The 24,524-nt window shown below is 41.2% G+C and overlaps 1 protein-coding gene across 1 annotated transcript in view; it reads left to right on the top strand.

The window, feature by feature from the left end:
• Positions 1-24,524, top strand: part of LOC121576253 (calcium-activated potassium channel subunit alpha-1-like) — a 111,538-nt gene that overhangs the window by 79,186 nt on the left and 7,828 nt on the right. Inside the window, exons 17-24 of the mRNA XM_041889382.2 lie at positions 3,600-3,632; positions 8,783-8,876; positions 16,425-16,548; positions 16,909-17,133; positions 17,577-17,769; positions 18,959-19,075; positions 20,803-20,933; positions 24,225-24,419. Coding sequence (XP_041745316.2) covers positions 3,600-3,632; positions 8,783-8,876; positions 16,425-16,548; positions 16,909-17,133; positions 17,577-17,769; positions 18,959-19,075; positions 20,803-20,933; positions 24,225-24,419 — 1,112 coding nt within the window. The remainder of the gene's footprint in view (positions 1-3,599; positions 3,633-8,782; positions 8,877-16,424; positions 16,549-16,908; positions 17,134-17,576; positions 17,770-18,958; positions 19,076-20,802; positions 20,934-24,224; positions 24,420-24,524) is intronic.

Below are 24,524 nucleotides of genomic sequence, written 5' to 3'. Positions count from 1 at the left end.
GCACAAATACCCAAAATTCTGTAACTTGTTGTTGTTTACCGTACTTTCACTGCAACCAGTAGCCTGTAGTGTACCGTAAAAATTAGAGGAACTTTTTAACAGTGTAGCATTTCATGGCCTAAAACAAAGACATGGTGGAGAGGGAAAGAACAGGATGGTCCTTCACAACCATCACAGCAGTAAAGAACCCTTCCTGATATGCAAAAAAAATTAATGGTTACACATATCACCCTCACCCCTGACAAAGAACCCCTCAAGAGCCTTTTTTTTTTTGTGCAGTATTTACGTGATACTGTATTTGACTTCTGTAGAAATAGCAGTTGTACTGCAACTAACCACCAGATGTCGTCCAAACTCTATAAACTGGTAATTGTTACAACACAGCACTGTTTGAAATCTGAAGGTGCCATTTTTTCTACCCAAAGGTCACTCACTAGAATTACACCTTAATTACACCTTTTTAAGAATCCAACAAAGTGAACCCTACAAATACTAGGAAGTATGAGTTAAACCAGTTCTTTCCCATGCAGGCCAAACCAGTGCCCAGTCCCACGCTCTTATGTGTGTACTGTGCTGTGTGTGGCTAACATCTCATCCAGTAGCTACATCATGTGCACTTTTCTGAGGATCGACGTCATAATGACAAAGAGATACTGCATTGTCAGCCTGTCTGCCTTCAGCATTAACATTGGGATTCCACAGTCCTGCTTTGCTTGGGTTGCCAAATGCTTACAGTTCATGTTCATCACAAAACCAGCAAACTGTTTTATTTAAACCTTTAGGCTGCATACTATATAATGTGATATACCTGTGGTGTAACTGTGATACTATAACTGTGTACAACTGTGATACACTACATGATGAATACAGTAACCCATCCACTTACCTTTTAGATGCTAGTATTGAATAACACCAGTACAGTGTATTTCACCTCCTCAGAACATCTATCATCCATGACCTTGAATGTCATAATTGACCCTTTGATATTTACATCCACAAGTCTCAGAAGATAGCTACTGACTGAAGATCCTCCTTTTATGTGCATAAGAACACAAGTTAGCATCAATTAATGTTTTCAAACTAAAGCCCACAATGGGATTTAGCTACATTGGTCAGTTTTAGATGATAGAATAGTAGAAGTGCCAGTCAGGTACTTAGGGTCTGACTTGGCACCTGTTCCTTTTTGATAGCACCCCTTCCATGTCCCCCAGCATCCTCCTCCCTAGGTACATAATAACCTTGCCTTGCCATTAACCTACTGCCTTTCCTCTCCTCTTATCCTCCCATCCAACCAACCAACCACCCAACCGTCCCATGACTGTAGCCAAGATGTCCGTCTACAAGAGAATGATGCTGGCATGTTGTTTTGATTGCGGCCATTCAGAGCGTGACTGCTCTTGCATGTCAGCCAATGATAGTAACACGAAGGACACCCTTCAGCAGCGTGGCTTCCCTCTCTCTCCTGTCTCTCTTAATGATTGCTCGACAACTTTAAGTGCCTGTAAGTTGTCAACGTGACACAGCGTGTGTTATCCATGTTTGTGATGTTCACTGTATGTATGTTTATGTTCATGTGGTACAAAGTCTGACTGAGTTTTCTGTGTCATTTAAAAGGAATCTATAGTTTAAATATGGCAGTTTTGTTAGCTTCTGCCGTGATTGTTGATGTTGTTGGATATTAGTGTTATGATTTTGGTTATTGTCTTCGTCCTGCTACTAGTGAAGATGGTAGTTGTCTTGTAGCGCATGCTATGTTAGTCTAGCGTGTGTTGTGCTGGTGTTTCTTCATAGTTTGTATTTTGGTTTTACTTTAGTGTCAGATCATTTACTGCTTTATTGTTGTTGTTTTAAAAATGGATAATTTATATGGATTCGTTCAAGATGGGTATGAAATGATGTATCATTATTTTATTGAATTATGAAATGTATTTAGTTGGTTACAGTACATTTCTTACATATGAAGAAGTTTAGTTTATTGACTAAATTCTATATTTCTGCTAATATTTAGATATTTTGGGTGGACAGTACCAATTCTGCTTGCCTTTATTATTTGGACATCGTAGAAGGGTTTCATAATGCTGTGGCCTATGTGGTACATTTACTAGTGACCTGGATCACTCATCACAAAGATGCTTTAAGAGTCCGGGCTATAAGACACACAACCCAGCTTGCCAAGTAACAAGCCCCTGCAGATAGAGACAGACATGGAGCCAAGGGAGCTTTGTCTCTGATAACTCAGGCCCCTACAGACAGAGACACTGACATGGAGCCAAGGGAGCTTTGTCTCTGATAACTCAGGCATTTTATATCTCTCTGAGGTGTCGGCGCATGACATCATTACGTTGTTGTTTGTGTCGGGGGAAAATAAGTCCTGGGAAGAACAGAATATGCAATGTGTTGTTACATGTTACTTTGATATATTAAGTCAGTCCAAATTTGTTTAAGCAAACGTCTTTTGATCAAAGCAGATCTGCAGCACATTGTTACATCTCTGGGGCTATCCTCTCCCCTCCAGCTGCATCATGTCTTCCAGGGCTGATGTGGATGTGACCAGCTGACTAGCTGTAGTCTGGCTGCATGGATAAGATAGCAGAGAATGCTCCAGAGTTGCTGTCTACACGGTGTGCGGTACGCTGAGGGCCTTACGCGGGCTGACATGGAAATTATGTTTGCATTTCTTTTTTTTTGAGTGCTACTGGTTATCATGAAACTCAGGGTGACAGTTCCTACCCACTAGGCAACCCAGAGCCCCCTCTCTCCTCTCTCTCTCCCTTCCTCTCTCCCTCTCCCCATCTCTTGCTCTCTCTCGCTCTCTCCCCATCTCTCTCCCCCCAGAGCCCCCTCTCTCCTCCTCTCTCTCTCCTTTCCTCTCTCCCCATCTCTCTCTCCCTCTCGCTCTCTCTCCCCATCTCTCTCTCTCTCCTCCCCCCAGAGCCCCCTCGTTGGGGGACAGATGCTAGTCTGTTAGTCCTGTGCCGGCCGATCGCATGCGACAGATGCCAGGACCAGCATGGTCCCTGGTTGAACATGTCCTGTCACAGTCCTGCCTTTAGCCCAAAGCCTGACCTTTATATTGTACTATACAGGGATGGGGATACAATGTGTAAGGTACTTATGAACATGCACTTTCTCCAAAAGCTGACTCACAGAAAGTAACTTCCATGCATCCAGATGTTCCCAGGCAATCCTGTGGACTCGGATGTCCTATTTCTTTTTCATGGGGAGTAGGGAAAACCTTTCCTTTGTAAATGTAGACCATTCTGCTATAGGCCTCTGTCATCGATGTATGCTGTACAACTACGTTGCGCTGTCTAAGTAAGAATAAGGTTGATCATTTTAAGTGAACCATTCATAATTTCAGCTTGCTGACGGCATCACCGCAAGTCATTGAAACATCCTTCTTTTTCTTAATACATATTTATTTTTCCATTGCTTTGTCCATAGGGTCTTCAAGACACACCACAGTTCAGTAGTGTCTTAAAGAGATTCAACCCAACAGCGTCTTTATAACCAACATTATAACCTGTATTATCATGCTATATCATTTGCTCTCATTGCAACAACCCTGTAACCTATCATTGTATCTGCATTTTTCTCAGCAAAAAATAACTATAACGGATATATCAAATCAAGTAAGTTTTGATTTCAATGTATGTTTTTATTTGTTACTTAACGTCATTAACCCTCCTCCCAGTCCCCTGTCCATTCCCTGCCTCCATCCTTCTGACTGTGTCTACCTCATATTTTCCTGTTTGCTCGTCAGTAGGGTTGGGGTCAATTCCATTTCAATTCAGTTAATTAATTCAGGAAGTAAACTTAAATTCCAATTCCACTTTTCCTTAATGGTTATTTTTCTAATTGGAGTAAAATTGGAAATGGAATTCCAGTTTACTTCCTGGGTTGACTGCATTTGAATAGAATTCACCTCAACCCTGCTCTTCAGTCACTCCTGTGTTTCACTGCTCAATCATTTCACATCCTGAACCACTGACGTTGATAAAGAGATGTCGTGTGTTATGTCCCTCTGGACTGGGCTGTGTGTCTTTGGGAGGGAGGCTAGTGTCTGTCTGAGGTTGCCCTGTGATAAAACATTGCTGTACAGTAAGCCTAACATTGTACATGAGGCAAATTAAGTTTGTATAACTCTCATGATAACATTTTATTGTATCACATGATTTATTAATTTAAAAATATATATTGGTGGAAAATACAGACCAATACCTGTTTTTCAGTTTTATTCCAATTCTATACTATTCCAATACTATATGTTTAATTAAGTATTAGTTGTAATTTGAGCAGTAGATGGTGCTACTGCTCTAAGGTATCTCTGGATGTTAGAGTTAAGATCACTGGAATGTAGAGTAAAGCACTCTAGTTCTCAGATAACACTTACAGTATGTCTGGAGAATTTCAAGAGAACCTGGAAACAAACGGCTATCAAAACCAATGTCTCAAATAGCTATTGGATCAATTGTTTCAATTTGGGGGGGGTTGACAATGAAAAAACATAATCTTCTACATTATTGAGCATTATTTAGGAGGGGTATAGTACAGTGAGAAAATATTACTATAGGCGATCTACAGAGTTGAGGGTCCCAGGCAATGATTTATATATACACTAGATGACTTATAGGGGGTGCTGTGTTGAAGCCACCACGCCTCCATCTTGGCAGTCCCCCATCATTGTAAAAAATATTTTGGAAGCTATAGAAATGCAGTTATTAATTACTATATTAATTTTTGCCAAGTTAATTCTATTACAGACACCTTAATACATACTTTAAATTATATTATGTGAGCTAAACATAAAAATACAAAATATAAAATACAAAAACATTTTCCTTAAAGTATAATTTTTTGAGATTACTAATGTTACTGTCCCCACTACAACAACGCACAATATCCCATAACGACAAAGCAAAAACAGGTTTTTAGAAATGTTTGCTAATTTATTACAAATTAAAAACAGAAATACCTTACTTACATAAGTATTCAGATTTTCAGAATGCACTGTACATCCTTGGTCCTAGATAGCCAGCACATCTGCCACAATGTGTTGTCCCTGCTGTAAAGCTGTGTGGGTTTGACATGGGACAGATGAATGCAGGAGGTTTGGGGCTGGGACGGTAATGTATTAGACAGCTGACCGATTAAATAATCATCTCTACACCCTGGCTTCACTGGCTTCTGCTCCCAGCTAGCTTTCGGCGAGGTGGAAATATCTTTCTTCCTCCTAATGGTATTGTTAGATTTTAGTCATATTTACCATTTTTGTCTAGGAAACTAGATAAGTAAATAAACAAGTAGATTTTGCAGCTTTGATTAGGGATTAAAATAGTTGATATGTTAGATTTATTGTGATAAACTGCGCTTAGTTCATCCTCATTCAGCATTATGCTATTTTTCCTTTTCAGACACTGGTTGTAAATGTCCGTTGTCATGCCGTTGTTCTTATAGTACAACAATCCAAGTAACACCTGAAAGCCCTGCTGTTGATTAATTAATGTTTATTATGAATATCAAAGTAAATGTCATATCTAAAATTTCATTTTAAGAGTCTACTGGTTAAGTGGTGTTTAATAACAATGAGCTCCTTAATTATTTAACTGTTAGTATTCTTGTGCCATATCCCCTACTTAAAATAATAATGAATGACACGACTGTGAAAAGAAATCCACTAATATCCGACCCATTATAATGTCATTTTAATTCAACCCCATAGTAACTAATTTGAGGACAGACTACATTTCATAAACTACAATTATAATTTTTTGCTAATTTTCATTATTTTCTATCTGGCAGTTAAAGACGACACCCTTATCAAAAGGTCAACCTATCAGAACAAGTCTATTAAATTGAACCACAACTCCACGGCCCACCATAAAGCAGCAACAGCCCACAGTGGAGTAGTACTGCCCGGCTTTGGGTCCGGCTCTGGGTCAGTTCCTCTAGTCAACAACCGTAAAGGAAGCCTGCAGCCTTCCAGGGAGCCCTCAGTGCTGAGGCGTAGCCTCCTGGGCTCCAGAGAGCTGGTCCAGGTGGCGATGGGACCAGGTGGACCAGGAGGACCAGGGGGGCTGGCAGCAGAGGAGGCTAGCAGGCTCCAGAGGGCACGTAGCCTGCCAGTGAAATACAGATACCACCCCAGTCACTCCAGTAACACCACCCTGCTCAATATGAGACACTGTACATGTAAGAAGCCCTCTCGCATAGAGCCGCAGCATGGTGTGGCTAGCTAGGCTAACTAGGCCCCTGCTCACCACCACTAGATGACAACAGACAGTGCATGTGTTTGAGACTGTGGCTGGGGTAGAGTGGAGAGATTGCAAGCCCCCCCCCCCGTGTTGCCCTTCCGTGCGGCACGGTGTGGCTAGACTAGCTAGGCCCGGCTCAACAATACTAGCTAGCATCATAACGCATGTGTTTGTGAGTGAGGCTGTTGCTAGGCTGGAGTGGAGGGGTTGCAAGCCCCCTTTGCGTTTCGCCTCTGTGCGGCACGGTGTGGCCAGGCCCGGCTCAACAGCTAACGTCACAACGCATGTGTTTGTGACTGAAGATAAGGCTGCTGCACTGCTAGGGTGGAGTGGAGTGGTTGCATGTGTAGCATTCCTTACTGATGACCCAGTGTGTGCAGCTGTCAGCTGGGAGCTATTAAATATTGAACAAACTGACTGAGGAAGATGTGAACAAACGACCAGCCATCTCCAAAAGAGTGTGTATGTGTGTTTGTGTGTGTGTGTGTTTGTGTGCCTGCGTGCATGTGTGCGTGAGCAGCATCCCACTCCACTGAAAGCCCCTAACTTACAGTGCTTTGTCCCAGTTTCCATTATTCTGTCATAGGTAGACATGCCAGCAGCGTTGAGATTGGGCGTGTAGCCCATCTTCAAAGGACCATGATATTTGAGATGTTATTAATTTGAATGTAGGAGTTGCATTCTAGTCTCCTTTGTAAAGGAAGGTCAGGTTGAAACACGTGTCGTGTTGACAGTCTGAAACATCATTTAAAACCACTTAGCGGCTTCTCCTGGTTTTGTCTGGGTGTGTCCCAAACGGCACCCTATTCCCTAGTGCACTACTATGGGCCCTGGTTAAAAGTAGTGCACTATATAGGGAATAGGGTGCCATTTGGGACAAAGTCCTGGTTTTGTATATCTAACTCGTTATAACTCAACATGGCTGCCAACATGGCTAGTCGTGTGTTAAAGATAAGTGAATAGAAACGCTAACATCCAATGAGAGGCTTTTAGTAACAGTATTAGTTAGAAGCTGTTAACTTGCTGTTTTTCTTTATTTTTACTCAACAGAGGAGCTGTTTTTTATTATTTCTTTTTTTGTGTATAAATGTGATATCAGCTAGCGTAAATTAATTTCTACTCAAGGGTGAAACTTGTAATTAATTTTTCCGCAAAGAGAAGAGCATGGGTTGGTGCATGTAGTTTCACGTAGTGGTAAAAAACAATGTCCAAGGGGCAGCTGAGCGGTGGATAAATCATAGTGGCACTCAGACCAACCTAATTACACGAGCCAAGGGCATCGCAGTCAATGTCGTCAGGCCCCGAGACGAGAGGAAACTGAAGACCAGCCACCTCAGATGTGTTCAGACATTGGAACAAAGGGGCCATATTTACGATGTCATCTCCGTGATATTATGCTTTATTATCTTAATTAGATGAACGTTGTGAGGGATTTTCATAGCCAGCAGTAGAAGCATGTTAAGTGTTTCTAAAGTAATGAGTAGTCGCTAATAGGACATGGGCATATTGAATTTTAAATAAGATTTGCTTATATTGGGTTAATGTATGTATCACAGTCAGTCACACACTCCTAGTGATACTAGGGGCTCGATTCAATCCGTATCGCTGAAGTTCATTTGAATGAAGTTGCGATTGAAATTTAAAGGGAATTTCCGATTAAGCCGACATATGCAGTGTTTACCGTGAATGCAGTCTCCGCTAACGCTGGAATATTGCCTTTAAATTTCTATTACGCTACGGATTGAATCGAGTCCTAGCTAGCTAATTCCATGGGTTGATTCCATACTGCATTTTTTAATTAGAACGATTCAGAAATGGTTTGCTTTAGGAGGATGATTACAATTTGTATATTTCTAAAGAACGTGAACAAGATATACAGTATTAAAGTAGAAACATATCACAAGGAAAAGAAAAGGTATAATTTGTAAATGCCCTTCTAGTGTGGGCTTGGTATTATGGTGATTCTTGGACTGTATTGTGTAATTGTTGTCATAGAATATTCTACGCACAGTATGTAGGCTACAGTAAGAGCTGAAATGAGCACTTATCAAAGTTTTACAGTAAGTCAGTTTTACACTAAGTCTGTTACAGAAATGATATTTTACATGAAGTCTGCTTTACAGCAAGTCAGTGGTACATTAAATCAGCAGCATGATGGGGATGGCTCTGCAGCATGTTGGATCATTATGTTCACACACGCTGACTATGTGCACATGCATTTTGGTTGAGTTGCATTTTGGGGATTTTGGACTGTTTGTCAAACATGTCAGGTTGTAGTTGCATACCATGTGTCCTCCCGTCCCGTCCTGTCCTTACCCCATCTCACCCTTTCCTCACCCCTTCCTCACCCCCTAGTCTCCCGTTCCTTATTCTAACCTCTCTCTTACCTCTCTTTGGGATCTTCTCTGACTTTTGTACTGATTGTGTTGTCTTGGTGTCGTTACTTACATACAGTAAATGTATGACTTACTGTAAGTGTTGTCACTCAGCCATTCCTTTGCTCCCCACACTCTTGCCTGTGCTTGCAGTCGAAGAGGAGCAGCAGTCGACACTGTCGCCTAAAAAGAAACAACGCAATGGAAACACCAGGAACTCGCCCAACGGTTCACCCAAAATGATGAGGTAGGACAACCGCTTCAAGAGAGAGCACTATCTATCAGTAATGTTGTTTTCTATTTCTTTAACCTAACAACTGTGTGATAAGTGTCTCACGGAATGAGACAAAGAAAAAGAAGGGACAGAGAACTCTAACGCTGAAGCATTTTTACTCTGTCAGTTCGTCAGCGGTTAATGACACATAGAGCCTCAATATTTATTTCACGAGAGAGACAGACCGACCGACCATGAGAATCTGTTGGAGAAATACTCTAGCTTTAAGGCTTCAACTGCCACTCTCCTAATCCCATCCACATGTACTGGAGTCTTTAAACAGCAGTGACACTAATGACATCACCAACCAATCAGAGAGGCTCCTGTGGTTCTATCGCCCGGGGCTACTCCTCTATTGTAGCGATCCCTTTGAGTTCTATTTTTGGTTCATAAGGCCACGGGTGATGTGCACCATCACCATCCAAACTGAAAATCAAATGCTACCTTGCTTTTATCTTGTCCCATGGAATTAAATGAGTGTTTATTGATTTTGACGGGTGATAGGGACTGCTATTCAACACGAGGCCATTAGAGGGAATAGAAGAGTCGTTATCATTAAAGGGGAAAGGTAATAGACGAACCAGGTCAGAGGGAAGTCACACAGCAGCGTATGGAACAACTCCAAACCTCTCTGTATAAAACGTGATGGAATTCTACTGTACATTACTAATCTATATACTTGTGTAAAAGTAAGTTGAATTGAAGGTACTTCCAAGGAAGTTATAATACTATACTTTGTAGTTACCCACAAACATTTGTTCACCTGCTTACATGAGGAAATCACCTTTGTGCAGAAAACTAAGGAGTGTCCCTATTCGTCACATAATGTATGCATGTTTTCTTTGATCTGTTTGACTGGACATTTTTCTTAGCAGGCATTTGATTTGCTTTAAAGTGGTGTCAGAGCTGTACAGTACCGCTTTAGGAGGTTTCCCTGGCTCCTGGGTAGGTAGTCGAAGACCTGGGGATCTGTAATGTTACTCAGACTAAGGCCTTTTCATGTTGTAGCCCTTAGCTAAATGGACGCTAACACACCAGAGTCACACCAAAGTGTGTAATGTACAGTGTTTATTTTGTATACAGCAGTACTGTGTGTCTAAGCCAATTTCCCCTTCGGGGACATGGAAGTTTATCCTATCGTATCCTCTTCCTCTGTTAGTCATGTTAATACTGCTGGATATACAGGTGGATCTGATCTTTCATATATGAACTACTTAGGAGCTACACGGTGCATCGCCTGGCTGCATGCGCTGTGGAGAATGGGGGATTGTTTGGGGTAGCCTCAGGGATACTTTATTTCTACAAGCGGAGAAAAAAAAAACATTTGGTTATGTATACCATGTCAAATGGGTTTTCTACAGGACCTGGGGGCCCCACGGCCTCTGTAAATAAGTAATGATCAACAGATTGGCTGTGGGTTTTTGAAAAGCATGCCTTTGTCAGTTTGTATGATGAGGGGTGCATTTTCAAAGCCATCGGCTGCTTTCATTGCCTACTGGAGCGGAGCGGGACAGAGTGTTCATCACGGCTAGGAGAGACTGCAGCTATAGTGCTCTTACTAAAGGGAATGCTGGAAGAGGAAATTTGACACAAATAAAATGCCCAGCTTCTAGCAGAGTTTCTTCTCAGTTGAGCTGTCAACTCCTCTAGAATTCATTGATTTTATACGCTACTGATGTTTTATCTTTCATGTTGAAAGTGAATCTAAATTCATTCATCACTATGATAGGCTTACAAGCTAGGCAAGCTAGGCTGGAGAAATATTACTCATTAGAATGTAAAAAAAATACCCAACATTTTTCTTGGATCACGGATGGATCTGAAACCTATGGCATTCACAGAGATTTCAACTCTGCTAAATCTACACAGTGTGAATAATTAAACCCATAGCCTACAGTATGTGTTGATGAAAGCAATCAGCTGTGGAGATACTAGGAGATATCGGCTGAGTCCCAAATGGCACCCTGTTTCTTAAGTACATAGTGCACTTCATTTTGGTCAAAAGTAGTGCACTATTTAGGGAATAGAGTGCCATTTGGGACGTAAGATGGTGATAAAGCCATCTCCTGATGATGGCAGTTAGAGAATGTGACATGTCACTGAAGTAACAAGTCACACCTCACCCCCTCCTCCACTATCCTCCTTGACGATTTCCTCCTCGCTGAAATTAACACCATTTCCATACCTCTTGATGGGCCATGAGACACATCTAATTGTGGAAAGTCACAAAGCATTTGCTCATACCCGTCTGCACCGTGACACACATGTCATGTCGGGTACAGTGCGGCTGAGGCGAGCGGCGGTGTAGGCTAGTGACAGGCAGCCAGGCCGTCATGGTTGAGTCCCAAATGGCACCTCATTCCCTATGTAGTGCACTACTAATGACCAGAGCCTCATGGACCCTGGTCAAAAGTAGTGCACTATATATAGGGAATAGGGTGCCATTTGGGATGCAACCAGTGTGTCTGTGAGACTGTGAGAGATAGCTATCTTGGCAGACAGAGTCTCTGCCTCAATCACCAGTCATGGTGGGGAGTGGATATTGAAGTGACAGGCCTCCACTGAGTGAGTGGTGAAACATGTGGCTCGTAATGAAATATTTAGCTGGGCTGTAAAAGCACTAAATGCTTTCACTCTTATTAGCACCTGTTCTAGTCTTCCTTTCACCTTCCTACAGATGATTAAGAATGCAACATGTCAGGCCGTCATTGTAAATAAGAATTTGTTCTTAATTGACCTGCCTTGTAAAATAAAGGTTTAAAAAAAGTCAATTGAAAATGTTAGATCAGCCCAGCCAAAATGTACATATACAAGTACATATGAAGGAGCTAATGGTTGATACTTTGAACTAGAGGTATAAACACATGCAGGCAACTACTGAGACCAATTGATAAAATACATTGAGATAACCAATTGCTAATAAAAGTGGATGTTTGTGATGATCAACCATTGTGAGAACTAGGCCTATTTCATAAATTGTATTCTCTTAAAATGACCTGTTCAACATAAACTACATTACCAAAAGTATGTGGACACCTGCTCGTCGAACATCTCATTCCAAAATCCTGGGCATTAATGTGGAGTTGGTCCCCCTTTTGCTGCTATAACAGCCTCCATTCTTCTGGGAAGGCTTTCCACTAGATGTTGGAACATTGCTGCGGGAACTTGCTTCTATTCAGCCACAAGATCATTAGTGAGGTCGGACACTGATGTTGGGCGATTAGGCCTGGCTCACAGTCGGCGTTCCAATTCATCCCAAAGGTGTTCGATGGGGTTGAGGTCAGGGCTATGTGCAGGCCAGTCAAGTTCTTCCTCACCGATCTCGACAAACCATTTCTGTATGGACCTCGCTTTGTGCACAGGGGCATTGTCATGCTGAAACAAACTGTTGCCACAAAGTTGGAAGCACAGAATCGTCTAGAATGTCATTGTATACTGTAGCGTTAAGATTTATTGTGTGGCCTACCACTTCGTGGCTGAGCCGTTGTTGCTCCTAGACGTTTCCACTTCACAATAACAACACTTAAAGTTGACCTGGGCAGCTCTAGGATGGCAGAAATTTGACGAACTGACTTGTTGGAAAGGTGGCATCCTATGACGGTGCCACGTTGAAAGTCACTGAGCTTTTAAGGCCATTCTACTGCCAATGTTGGTCTATGGAGATTGCATGGCTGTGTGCTCGATTTTATACAGCAACGGGTGTGGCTGAACTAGCTGAATCCACTAATTTGAAGGGGTGTCCACATACTTTTGTATAAATAGGGTATATTCACATATTTAAGTGTGGGTCATGCACTATACTATAACAACCAAGACTTTACCTCCGCTAACCCTGTTTAAACACAACCTTTGTGTCTTTCACGTACAAATATGCGTCTTTTTGAATTGTCATTTTGAATTGAGTTCTCCTGACAGATTTGAGCTTGAGAAGTAGAATGCATTTTAAAAGGGGCAATCTGCAGTTGCTTCATTCATTTTTGAACTTATAAATTAATGATATGTACCCATTGATTCTTGAAGATTATAATAAATATAAATGCCTCATGAGTTTAGTTCAACTGTTGTACCCCATCAGAACCCAAAATATAAGCTTGTTTTACTCCAATGTTTGTAAAAAAAGTAAATCTAAATAAACACTGTATAGCCTCAAAACATGGTTAAAACTATAATGTTGATATAATGGATGGTCAGTCCTTGCATCCATAGCTCTGTCCATGAATTTTAGAGTGGTTACATTTCTCCAGCCCCATCCCTCAGTTTTTTACCAAAACGGGCAGGAGGTCGCTTTGTTATTGTTTCAACTGCTGATTGCTGCTTTAAAGAAGGCGATTGCCAGTGTTATCCAACTACTTTCCTGAGAGAGAGGACATTATGGCTATAGCCTTGGGTTAAAACCCCGCAGGCAGACATTTTGGGTCTCCTGTCTGATGCAGCCTGAGGGATTGTACTTTCAGTTGACACCATCATGCATACTTAAAACCTTACTTAGGGTGGCATTCTTCTAATGTCCATAAAGATCAAAGATACAGTGCTTTTAACTGATAAAGTATATAAAGTATTTAAAGGGATGAAAACAAAGGTTTCCTGTGTATATTTCAGAGGGTACTATCTTCAGGCAAATGTATTTGACAAATCCATGTTGTAACGAAAGCTAGTGACAATGTATGGAACTAAAAGTAGTATTTATTTTCAAAGATAAATATGGTAACAGGCATGCTTATTTCTCTAGGCCTGTAGCACTTGATGATAAGGCGTTATATCCTAAAACACAATTATTAATCCCATATAAAATGTGCTTTAACCCTCATACTACCGATTGGCCCTATTTGAAATGAGATACCTTTCCTCTCCACAACCTGAATATTACAACTGTTTTCAAAAGGACTGTAAAGATCATATCTTTAACGTCAAAGCATTCACAGTACAACCGCAGGTACCCTTGTTCGTAGACCATTTAGTGGTCAGTGTAGGATAGCATCAAGCTCAGATGCTCAGTAGAAATGGGTTTGTTCGGTCCTGACACACACACTGCTCGGATGCTAAAACATTAATGGCCTTCAGTTTGGAAAGCAAATATGATTGGGCAAATGGCTGAAATATTTAAAGTGCGGTCTGTTAAAGCTTTTACCGTGAGGAGTGCAGCGTCAGAAGCTGTATGCTGTAAGGAGGCCGTAATTGGTTGTCCATGCTCATACCAGTCAGAGGGTTTGTCCCAAATTGCACCCTATTCCCTATATATTGAGCCCCATGGGCCATGGTCAAAAGTCATAGTGCACTATATAGGGAGTAGAGTGCAATTTGGGAGGCATCCAGAAGCAGTGTATTGCTGCCATCTCCTTCCTTCTTCCTCCTCACCACTGTTGTAGATGTCACTCACTCTGATGACCCTGCAGTTTGTTGGCGTCTCCACTGATGGCTTCTGTCAGGAATAAGCAGAGGAAAAGAGGCTGAAAAGAAAATTATAACATAAAGCTTTGACTTTGACTTTTAGTAAAAGTGATTTGTTTGCAGATCCCCTAAAAGGTTTTTTATATTATATTGATGAGTATGTTTTGAGGACGGAAACTGGAATTTTATGGGCAGTCCTGCTGATAGCTTATGTGAAAACCCGAAGGAGGTAAAGTGCTATATTGAGTGCAGGACACTAAACAATAGTGAAAGAAGGTGCGAACACATAGACACATAGTTTGTGTCCCAAAGGCACCCTTTCCCCATATAGTGCACTGCTTTTGCCCATAGTGCTCTGGTCAAAAGTAGCACGCTACAGTATATAGGGAATAGGGTGCCATTTGTGACACATACAGTGCCTTCAAAAAGTATTCATACCCCTTGACTTATTCCAACATTTTGTTGTTACAGCCTGAATTCAAAATTGATTATTTATTTTTTTCCTCACCCATCTACACACAATACCCTATAATGACAAAGTTAAAACATGTTTTTAGAATTTTTACAAATGTATTGAAAATGAAATACAGACATATCTAATTTACATAAGTATTCACACCCCTGAGTCAATACATGTTATAATTACCTTTGGCAGCGATTACAGCTGTGAGTCTTTCTGGGTAAGGCTCTAAGAACTTTGCACACCTGGATTGTACAATATTTGCACATTATTATTTTTACAATTCTTCATGCTCTGTCAAGTTGGTTCTTGATCATTGCTAGACAGCCATTTTCCAGTCTTGCTATAGATTTTCAAGCCGATTTAAGTCAAAACTGTAAATAGGCAACTCAGAAACATTCAATGTCGTCCTGGTAAGTTATTGTCCTGCTGAAAGGCAAATTTGTCTGTTGGAAAGCAGACTGAACCAGGTTTTCCTCTAGGATTTTGCCTGTGCTTAGCTCTATTCCGTTTATTTTTATCCTAAAAAACTCCCTAGTCCTTGCCGATGACAAGCATACCCATAACATGATGCAGCCACCACCATGCTTGTAAATATGTAGAATGGTACTCAGTGATGTGTTGTATTTGCCCCAAACATAACGCTTTGTATTCAGGACAGAAAGTTAATTTCTTTGACACATTTTTTTAAGTTTTACTTTAGTGCCTTATTGCAAACAGGATGCATGTTTTGGAAAATTTTTGTTCTGTACAGGCCTCTTTCTGTCATTTAGGTTAGTATTGTTGAGTAACTACAATGTTGTTGATCCATCCTCAGTTTTTTCCTATCACAGCCATTCAACTGTTTTAAAGTCACCATTGGCCTCATGGTGAAATCCCTGAGCGGTTTCCTTCCTCTCCGGCGACTGAGTTAGGAAAGGCGCCTGTATCTTTGTAGTGACTGGGTGTATTGATACACCATCCAAAGTGTAATTAATAACTGCACCATGCTCAAAAGTATATTCAATGTCTGTTTATTTTTATTTTCCCCATCTACCAATAGATTCCCTTCTTTGCGAGGCATTGGAAAACCTCCCTGCTCTTTGTGGTTGAATCTGTGTTTGAAATTCACTGCTCGACAGATAATTGTATGTGTTGTAAATGGCAAAAAACATAATTCCTCTTTGATATTATGGGGTATTGTATGTAGACCAGTGACACAAAATCTCAATTTAATCAATTTTAAATTAATGTTGTAACACAACAAAATGTGGAGAAAGTCAAGGAATGTGAATACTTTCTGAAGGCACTGTACATACTGTAAGCAGCACTCAGGTTCCCTGATCTGAAATAGGTTTTTCTGAGATGTAGACAAAACATCCTTTACTATCCAGATGTTCTTTATCTCTAGCTTGTATGCATGATATACTATACCTCTATCTGCTGAGCTGAACTATAAACCAGATTAATATGTCTCGCCAACTTTCAAGTTATACGACCGCATGTAAATAATGCTCAACAGTTTATTGCCTTTCATCTTGATGTTGAAATATTGAGCAGCGGCTGCCGACCACACCAGTTCATTACGTTTTAAAACGACACAACGACGACAAGCCTCCAAACCTCCCTCCAGGTCTATCTCTCATCCTTCCATTTCTCTCCTCTCTCCCTCCCTCCTTCTTTTGTTTGATTAGGCATGACCCTCTCCTCATGCCGGGGAATGAACAGATTGAGAACATGGATGTGAACGTGAAGAAATACGACTCCACAGGGATGTTCCACTGGTGCCAGTCCAAAGACATCGAGAAGGTCATCTTGGTGGGTACCTCACTCCCTCACGCTTCTCCATACTCCCTCACACTGAGTGGGGTCATTCATCAGTGGTTGCATCCCAAATGGCACCCTGTGTATAGGACATTTCTTATACCAATATGCTGTATTAGAAATGGCAAATTACGATCTAATAGACAGTCTATTACAGTCAGTAGGCTAATAATAATTTCAAGGGACACTTTCTTCTTTAGAATATTCAGAATAACTGAACTGAATGAGGATAACATTGGTTAGTAATTCGCAGCCTGCAGGTATAATGCTTTATTATTTGTTATAAGTAAGAGCCTTTCTAATGTCCTTTTATAAGACTTATATTATGTCAATGGATTTTTTTCCCTGTCTCAGACCAGAAGTGAAGCAGCCATGACTGTTCTAAGCGGCCACGTGGTCGTCTGTATATTTGGAGATGCGAAGTCGGCTTTGGTGGGCCTTAGGAACCTTGTGATGCCTCTGAGAGCTAGCAACTTCCACTACCACGAGCTGAAACCCATCGTGTTTGTGGGTTCTCTGGAGTATCTAAAGAGGGAATGGGAGACCCTTCACAACTTCCCCAAAGTCTCCATCTTACCTGTGAGTAGAGCTAAATCACATTTTGATAATTGAGGTCGTCAGTTTGTTTTCCTCCAGAAGAAAGACACAAAAGGAATATGAGTTAACTGAAACAGAGTTAACTAACTGAAACTGAGACTCAGCGATATGACGTGACCATTCGCACTTTGTACAATGACTATCTTTGTTTAATGTTATCACACTGTTTATACCTTTACATTTTGGCTTTGTTCAAGTACAGTGGTGTATAAGTTATTACACTAACAAATTGCTGTAAATTTACAGTTACCTACTGGCTACTGTGCTGCCAGCAATTTACTGTAAAAATTACAGGAAATGTTTTACAGTGTATAGAATAACATTGTTTTACCTTTCTATCCCTCTCCTGTCACAGGGCACATCATCACTTCTCTACTGTTATAATTTATTATAGAATAACAATGTTTGTTCATCATATGTCACAGGGCACACCATTAAGCCGGGCCGATCTGAGGGCTGTCAATATCAACCTCTGTGACATGTGTGTCATCCTGTCGGCCAATCAGAACAATATCGACGACGCGTCACTGCAGGACAAGGAATGCATCCTGGCGTCACTCAACATCAAGTCCATGCAGTTTGACGACAGCATCGGGGTCTTGCAGGCTAGCTCCCAAGGTAAGGAATGGGAAGGAGTAGGCCTATCATAGTTCAGTGCTCTGCCCAGAGGGGACAGGCCCTGGCAGGAAGAATATCCCTGATCTGGTGTGTTTGACAGGAAAGCCTGGTGATTATTGGTCTTCAATGACTAGATAGCTTCTGATTGGTTTCTTCGCAATGTAATTGGTTATAATCTGGCATTATCCTGTCATAAAGCTTTACTTGAGAAAGCGAAGTAAATTAAATGTATATTTGCTTGTAGATTAAAATGCAAATTAGGTAATAATAAAAAATACATATTATTATTAACATGTAATCAATCTGACGTTATTATAATTTTTTTAATAGTAGATCATTTATGAATATTATATCAAACAATTATCGTGTGAGGAGTGGAAGTGGAGTGAGATGGTATTCAATAATGGCCTGCCACTCCCTGGCATTGAATGTAATGTAAATGAGACCTCTTGACATGAAAATACATTTCTGTGCACTTTGGTTGTGTCTCTAATACTTGTATGACCTAGCGGTTTGCCTTAGTCAGCAGCAAGTCACTGATGTCAAAACACGGACCATGTATAATGCATACAGCATCGCTGAATTAATGTGTTTACTTGTCAGTTTGAGGAAAGCAAGAAATGTCAAGTCAATCTCACATCACTTGTTTTATTATTTCGTGGCTTTAATGGAAACAAAATGTGCCACATGTAACATTTGTTATGTTTTACGGATGGCTGGAGGGACCTCTCAAGAATAATGCACTCAACATTGTTTCATATTGTCTTACTACAAATGATTTGAATGTGACCAAGAATGGCTAAAATATATATAAACGTATTATTAATAAATCATTATTTTTACTTTATTTCCTTTCTACTGATATACCTTCCTCAGGTAATAGATAAGTGAAGGGAAAGGGGGGTACCTAGTCAGTTGCACAACTGAATGATTTCAACCGAAATGTTTATTCCGCATTTAACCCAACCCCTCTGAATCGGAGAGGTGCGGAGGGCTGCCTTAATCGACATCCACGTCATCGGAGCCCGTGGAACAGTGGGTTAACTGCCTTGCTCAGGGGCAGAACGACAGTGCTACATAGCAGGAATGTGTTATGTAGTAATATTCATAAAGCCTTTATAACAGCTACATAAGGCCTTTTAATATCTGTCATAGGCAGTCATTAACGTCTATATATGTTTGCATGTAGGTTTCACTCCTCCAGGCATGGACAGGTCCTCTCCTGAAAACAGTCCAGTTCATGGGGGGTTGGCCCGACAGGCTTCCATCACAACAGGAGCCAACGTCCCCATTATCACTGAACTAGGTATGTCAGCAGGTATGAATGAAATGTCACTTTGACAAACTCTTTTAGGAGAAAAGTTTCATGTAATTAAATTAATACTTTTTTTGTAATGATTGTACCGTTTTGGAGTGACAGAAAAGCACCAAAATGAATTGCCTCATTGAGAATGTACTATTTTTCCCCTAATCTAATCTATTGTGGTATAGTAAGAATGTTTCAGGTTTTGACGATGAAACCCAACCAAAACCAAACAGAGCATAATTCCTCAGTCAATTACTGCTCTCTAACATTCTGAAGATAATTTTCATGTTTTTAACCATGTATGACTAATACATTAATCTTAATAACCTCTTGAGGCTGTCGTTGCATCCCAAATGGCACCCTATTACTTAGGTAGTGCATTACTTTTGACCCGGGCCCTGTGCCTTGGTCAAAAGTAGTGCACTATGTAGGGAACAGGATGACATTTGGGATGTAGCCCTAGTCTGGTTCATTCCCATGGTATCACTTTGAGCACATTGTACTATGTTACTCTGATGTTCTCTTGTTTTGGCCTATTTTTTTATTTATTTCTTCATCCCCCTGTTCTTTTCTTTCTCCTTTCTGAGAATCACACCGTCCTTTCATCCCAATACAAGTCCTTGTGGCTGTTTCCATAGTAGCATCTTAGTTCTTCATAGATCATATAGTCTGGCCAATGACCTCCTTCCTTTAAACACCCGGCTGGAAGTCCTGATAGAAGTAGCAGTACTGAAACAAAACTCAACATCAATACTTTCTTTCTAAAAGATTTGTGTTTTTTGTGCTCAAAGGCGTGTAAAAAAAAAAGATTGACAGTTTTGAGGCAGTGAAAAGTATGTTACAAGACTTTTTAAATTAATACGCTGAACAAAAATATAAACTGCAACGCACAAAAAGCTTATTTCTCTCAAATGTTGTGCAGAAATTTGTTTACATCCCTGTTAGTGAGCATTTCTCCTTTGCCAAGATTATCCATCCACCTGACTGTTGTGGCATAGCAAGAACCTGATTAAACAGCATGATCATTACACAGGTGCACCTCGACCAAACCGGCCGCACGTGCGCATCTATCCCCACCAGACACGTTTATCACACGCAGGTTAAAATACCAAAACCAACTGTGAACCAACTCTATTCATTTGGAGACAGGTCGAAACACACATGAAACATCCATGGACATTTAGCTAGCTTGCTGTTGCTAGCTAATTTGTCCTGGGAGATAAACATTGGGTTGTTATTTTACCTGAAATCCATAATGGTCCTATTTTTTGCTGGATCTTTGTAGAATTTTGACCCATTTTGAGTTAACACACAATTTTGTATCTCTACTTTGACAATTAATTCACAGGTAAAAGGAGAGACCTAGTTAGTTTTTTGTTAGTTTTCTTTAATTAATCTCTCCACATTAATCTTTCAATCACCCACGTGGGTTAGTATGCTTGTGAAAACCAATGAGTAAATGGTAAAGGCGGGACTTACAGCGCATCAAGCCACACAAATACAACCAAGTTCTATTTTAGCGCCTGGCTAAGCAGACGCCCGTCGATGCGCGAGTAGTTTGGATGAAATTTGTGAATAACATGTATGTGTACATTTATTTTGCAAATGCTCACGCACTCAACCTTGCCTGTCTAGTCAGCATGTTACTGTCAAAGTCAACAACATGTGTTTCATGATACTGTAGTAGCAGACACATCAATAAGTTCATATTTGTATGTCTCCACCAGTGAATGACTCCAATGTTCAGTTCCTGGACCAGGATGATGATGATGACCCTGATACAGAGTTGTACCTCACTCAGCCCTTCGCCTGTGGGACGGCCTTCGCAGTCAGTGTGCTGGATTCCCTGATGAGTGCGGTAAGACACAAAACCCGGACCTGAAGGCTTGTGTTGGCTCCCCTGAGCGATTGCCTAGGCTTTAGCTCAGTGGGCTCGCCAGAGACCCGGGTTCGGATCCCAGTTGGTAACGCAAAGTGCTTTAAATGCACAATCAAAGAATTGGTTAGGAAAGTGTAACTATAGATGTTTTTAACTAAAAGGGATCTACACAGACATCATCATATCAAGCAAAGTATTTGTGGAATCCCATTGGTACAATTGCATTTTATGTCCCGGTGTTTAAAACGCTCCAGGAAGACAGACATGAAAGCCTGGCACTTTACCTGGTATGATGGCTTCATCTGTCTACCTTTCACTTTGACTGCGGCTGAAAGAGAAGCTGCCTTCAAGTGCGATTCAATGTAGACAGAGGTCATGCTACTTAATAGATAGGCCTCGTCCATCATTCTGCTCTGGAGCCCTGACAGCAGCCCAGGCAGGGGACATGTCCCTGTGTAGAACAAACAAGGACAGACAGACAGACAGACAGACAGACAGACAGACAGACAGACAGCTGAAGCCTCTATAGTCTACAGCGTTAGAAAGGGGCAGACATCACAGTACAGGCTCACTAATTGGGAACAAAGCAGTGACCAAGATGTGCAAGTTATTAGGGAGAAGGGACCAATAAATAAATAGTCCTGAACATGTTCTCTAGTCTACAGTGGTGTTACATACACTACCGGTCAAACGTTTTAGAACACATACTCATTCAAGGATTTTTCTTTATTTGTACTACTTTCTACATTGTAGAATAATAGTGAAGACATCAAAACTATGAAATAACAGATATGGAATCATGTAGTAACCAAACAAGTGTTAAACAAATCAAAATATATTTGAGATTTTTCCACCACCCTTTGCCTTGATGACAGTTTTGCACACTCTTGGCATTCTCTCAACCAACTTCACCTGGAATGCTTTTCCAACAGTCTTAAAGGAGTTCCCACATATGCTGAGCACTTGTTGGCTGCTTTTCTTTCACTCTGCGGTCCCACTCATCCCAAACCATCTCAATTTGGGTGAGGTCGGGGGATTGTGGAGGCCAGGTCATCTGATGCAGCACTCCATCACTCTACTTCTTGTGACCTGTACGCTCTCATTGGCTGGCCCTCACTACATATTCGTCGCCAAACCCACTGGCTCCAGGTCATCTATAAATCACTGCTAGGCAAATCCCCGCCTTATCTTAGCTCATTGGTCACCATAGCAACACCCACCCGTAGTATGCGCTCCAGCAGGTATATCTCACTGGTCATCCCCAAAGCCAACACCTCCTTTGGCCGCCATTCCTTATCTCCCTCACTAACTTTAAGCATCAGTTGTCAGAGCAGCTTACCGATCACTGCACCTGTACACAGCCCATCTGTAATTAGCCCACCCAACTACCTCATCCCCATATTGTTATTTATTTTGCTCATTTACACCCCAGTATCTCTATTTGCACATCATCTTCTGCACATCTATCACTCCAGTGTTAATACTAAATTTTAATTATTTTGCACTATGGCCTATTTATTGCCTTACCTCCATAACTTACTACATTTGCACACACTGTATATAGATTTTCTATTGTGTTTTTGACTGTACGTTTTTGTTTATCCCATATATAACTCTGTGTTGTTGTTATTTTTAATCGCACTGCTTTGCTTTATCTTGGCCAGGTCGCAGTTGTAAATGAGAACGTGTTCTCAACTGGCTTACCTGGTTAAATAAAGGTGAAATAAAATGAAATAAAATAAAAATAAAATAGCCCTTACACAGCCTGGAGGTGTGTTGGGTCATTGTCCTGTTAAAAAACAAATGATAGTTCCACTAAGCCCAAACCAGATGAGATGGCGTATCGCTGCAGAATGCTGTGGTAGCCATGCTGGTTAAGTGTGCCTTGAATTCTAAATAAATCACAGACATTGTCACCAGCAAAACACCCCCACACAATAACACTTACTCCTCCATGCTTTACGGTGGGAAATACACATACGGACAAAATCCGTTCACCCACATCGCGTCTCACAAAGACACAGCGATTGGAACCAAAAATCTCAAATTTGGACTCCAGACCAAAGGACACATTTCCACCAGTCTAATGTCCATTGCTCGTGTTTCTTGGCCCAAGCAAGTCTCTTCTTCTTATTGGTGTCCTTTAGTAGTGGTTTCTTTGCAGCAATTTGACCAAGAAGGCCTGATTCACACAGTCTCCTCTGAACAGTTGATGTTTAAATGTGTCTGTTACTTAAACTCTGTGAAACATTTATTTGGGCTGCAATTTCTGAGGCTGGTAACTCTAATGAACTTATCCTCTGCAGCAGTGGTAACTCTGGGTCTTCCTTTCCTGTGGCGGTCCTCATGAGAGCCAGTTTCGTCATAGCGCTTGATGGTTTTTGCGACTGCACTTGAAGAAACTTTCAACGTTCTTGAAATGTTCCGTATTGACTGACCTTCATGTCTTAAAGTAATGATGGACTGTCATTTCTCTTTGCTTATTTGAGCTGTTCTTGCCATAATATGGACTTGGTCTTTTACCAAATAGGGCTATCTTCTGTATACCCCCCTACCTTGTCACAACACAACTGATTGGCTCAAACGCATTAAGAAGGAAAGAAATTCCACAAATTAACTTAAGAAGGCACACCTGTTAATTGAAACACATTCCAGGTGACTACCTCATGAAGCTGGTTGAGAGAATGCCAAGAGTGTGCAAAGCTGTCATCAAGGCAAAGGGTGGCTATTTGAAGAATCTCAAATCTCAAATATATTTTGATTTGTTTAACACTTTTGGTTACTTCATGATTCCATATGTGTTATTTCATAGTTTTGATGTCTTCACTATTATTCTACAATGTAGAAAATAGTACAAATAAAGAAAAACCCTTGAATGAGTAGGTGTTCAAAAACCTTTGACCGGAATTGTATTTATTATCCCAACAGTGCTACTCTGTCGTCTCTTCTCTATCCATCTAAACCTTTCGTTCCCGATCTTACCACTCCTAATAGTACGAATAGCATGAATATGTGAAGGAACAAGTCACTGTGGCTCTGTCTGATGGACGTGAGAGAAGTGAGAGAGAGAGTAACCTGCAGTAATTGGAATATCTTGTTTGTTCAGTGTGGGTGCAGGGCGACGTGAAGAGACAGGCCAGGGTTAGATAGCACTTCAGGCTGCATGGCACTTTGAGTGGATTCAGTTGTGACTTTGGCTGGGTTTGCTTTGCTTAAGGATCCTCCCTCTCTCTCTCTCTTTCTCTCTCTCCTTCTCCTTCATCCTTTCAGACATACTTCAATGATAATATCCTCACCCTGATCCGGACGCTGGTAACAGGGGGGGCCACTCCGGAGCTGGAGGGTCTGTTGGCGGAGGAGAACGCGTTACGAGGAGGCTACAGCACGCCGCAGACCCTCGCTAACCGGGACAGGTGTCGCGTGGCACAGTTAGCCTTGTACGACGGGCCTTTCGCTGACTTGGGAGTAAGTGACTGGTTGTGTTTTGTCACCTCGGCTTGCAGTAGAGAGAAGTTCTTTGGGGCTGTTTGTTCATCGAGGCCAGTAGGGGAGAACAAGGCGTGCGGAGAC

This window comes from Coregonus clupeaformis, chromosome 1 (assembly GCF_020615455.1).
Source record: "Coregonus clupeaformis isolate EN_2021a chromosome 1, ASM2061545v1, whole genome shotgun sequence".
Classification (NCBI taxonomy): domain Eukaryota; kingdom Metazoa; phylum Chordata; class Actinopteri; order Salmoniformes; family Salmonidae; genus Coregonus; species Coregonus clupeaformis.
This window is presented reverse-complemented; position numbering and strand designations above follow the sequence as displayed.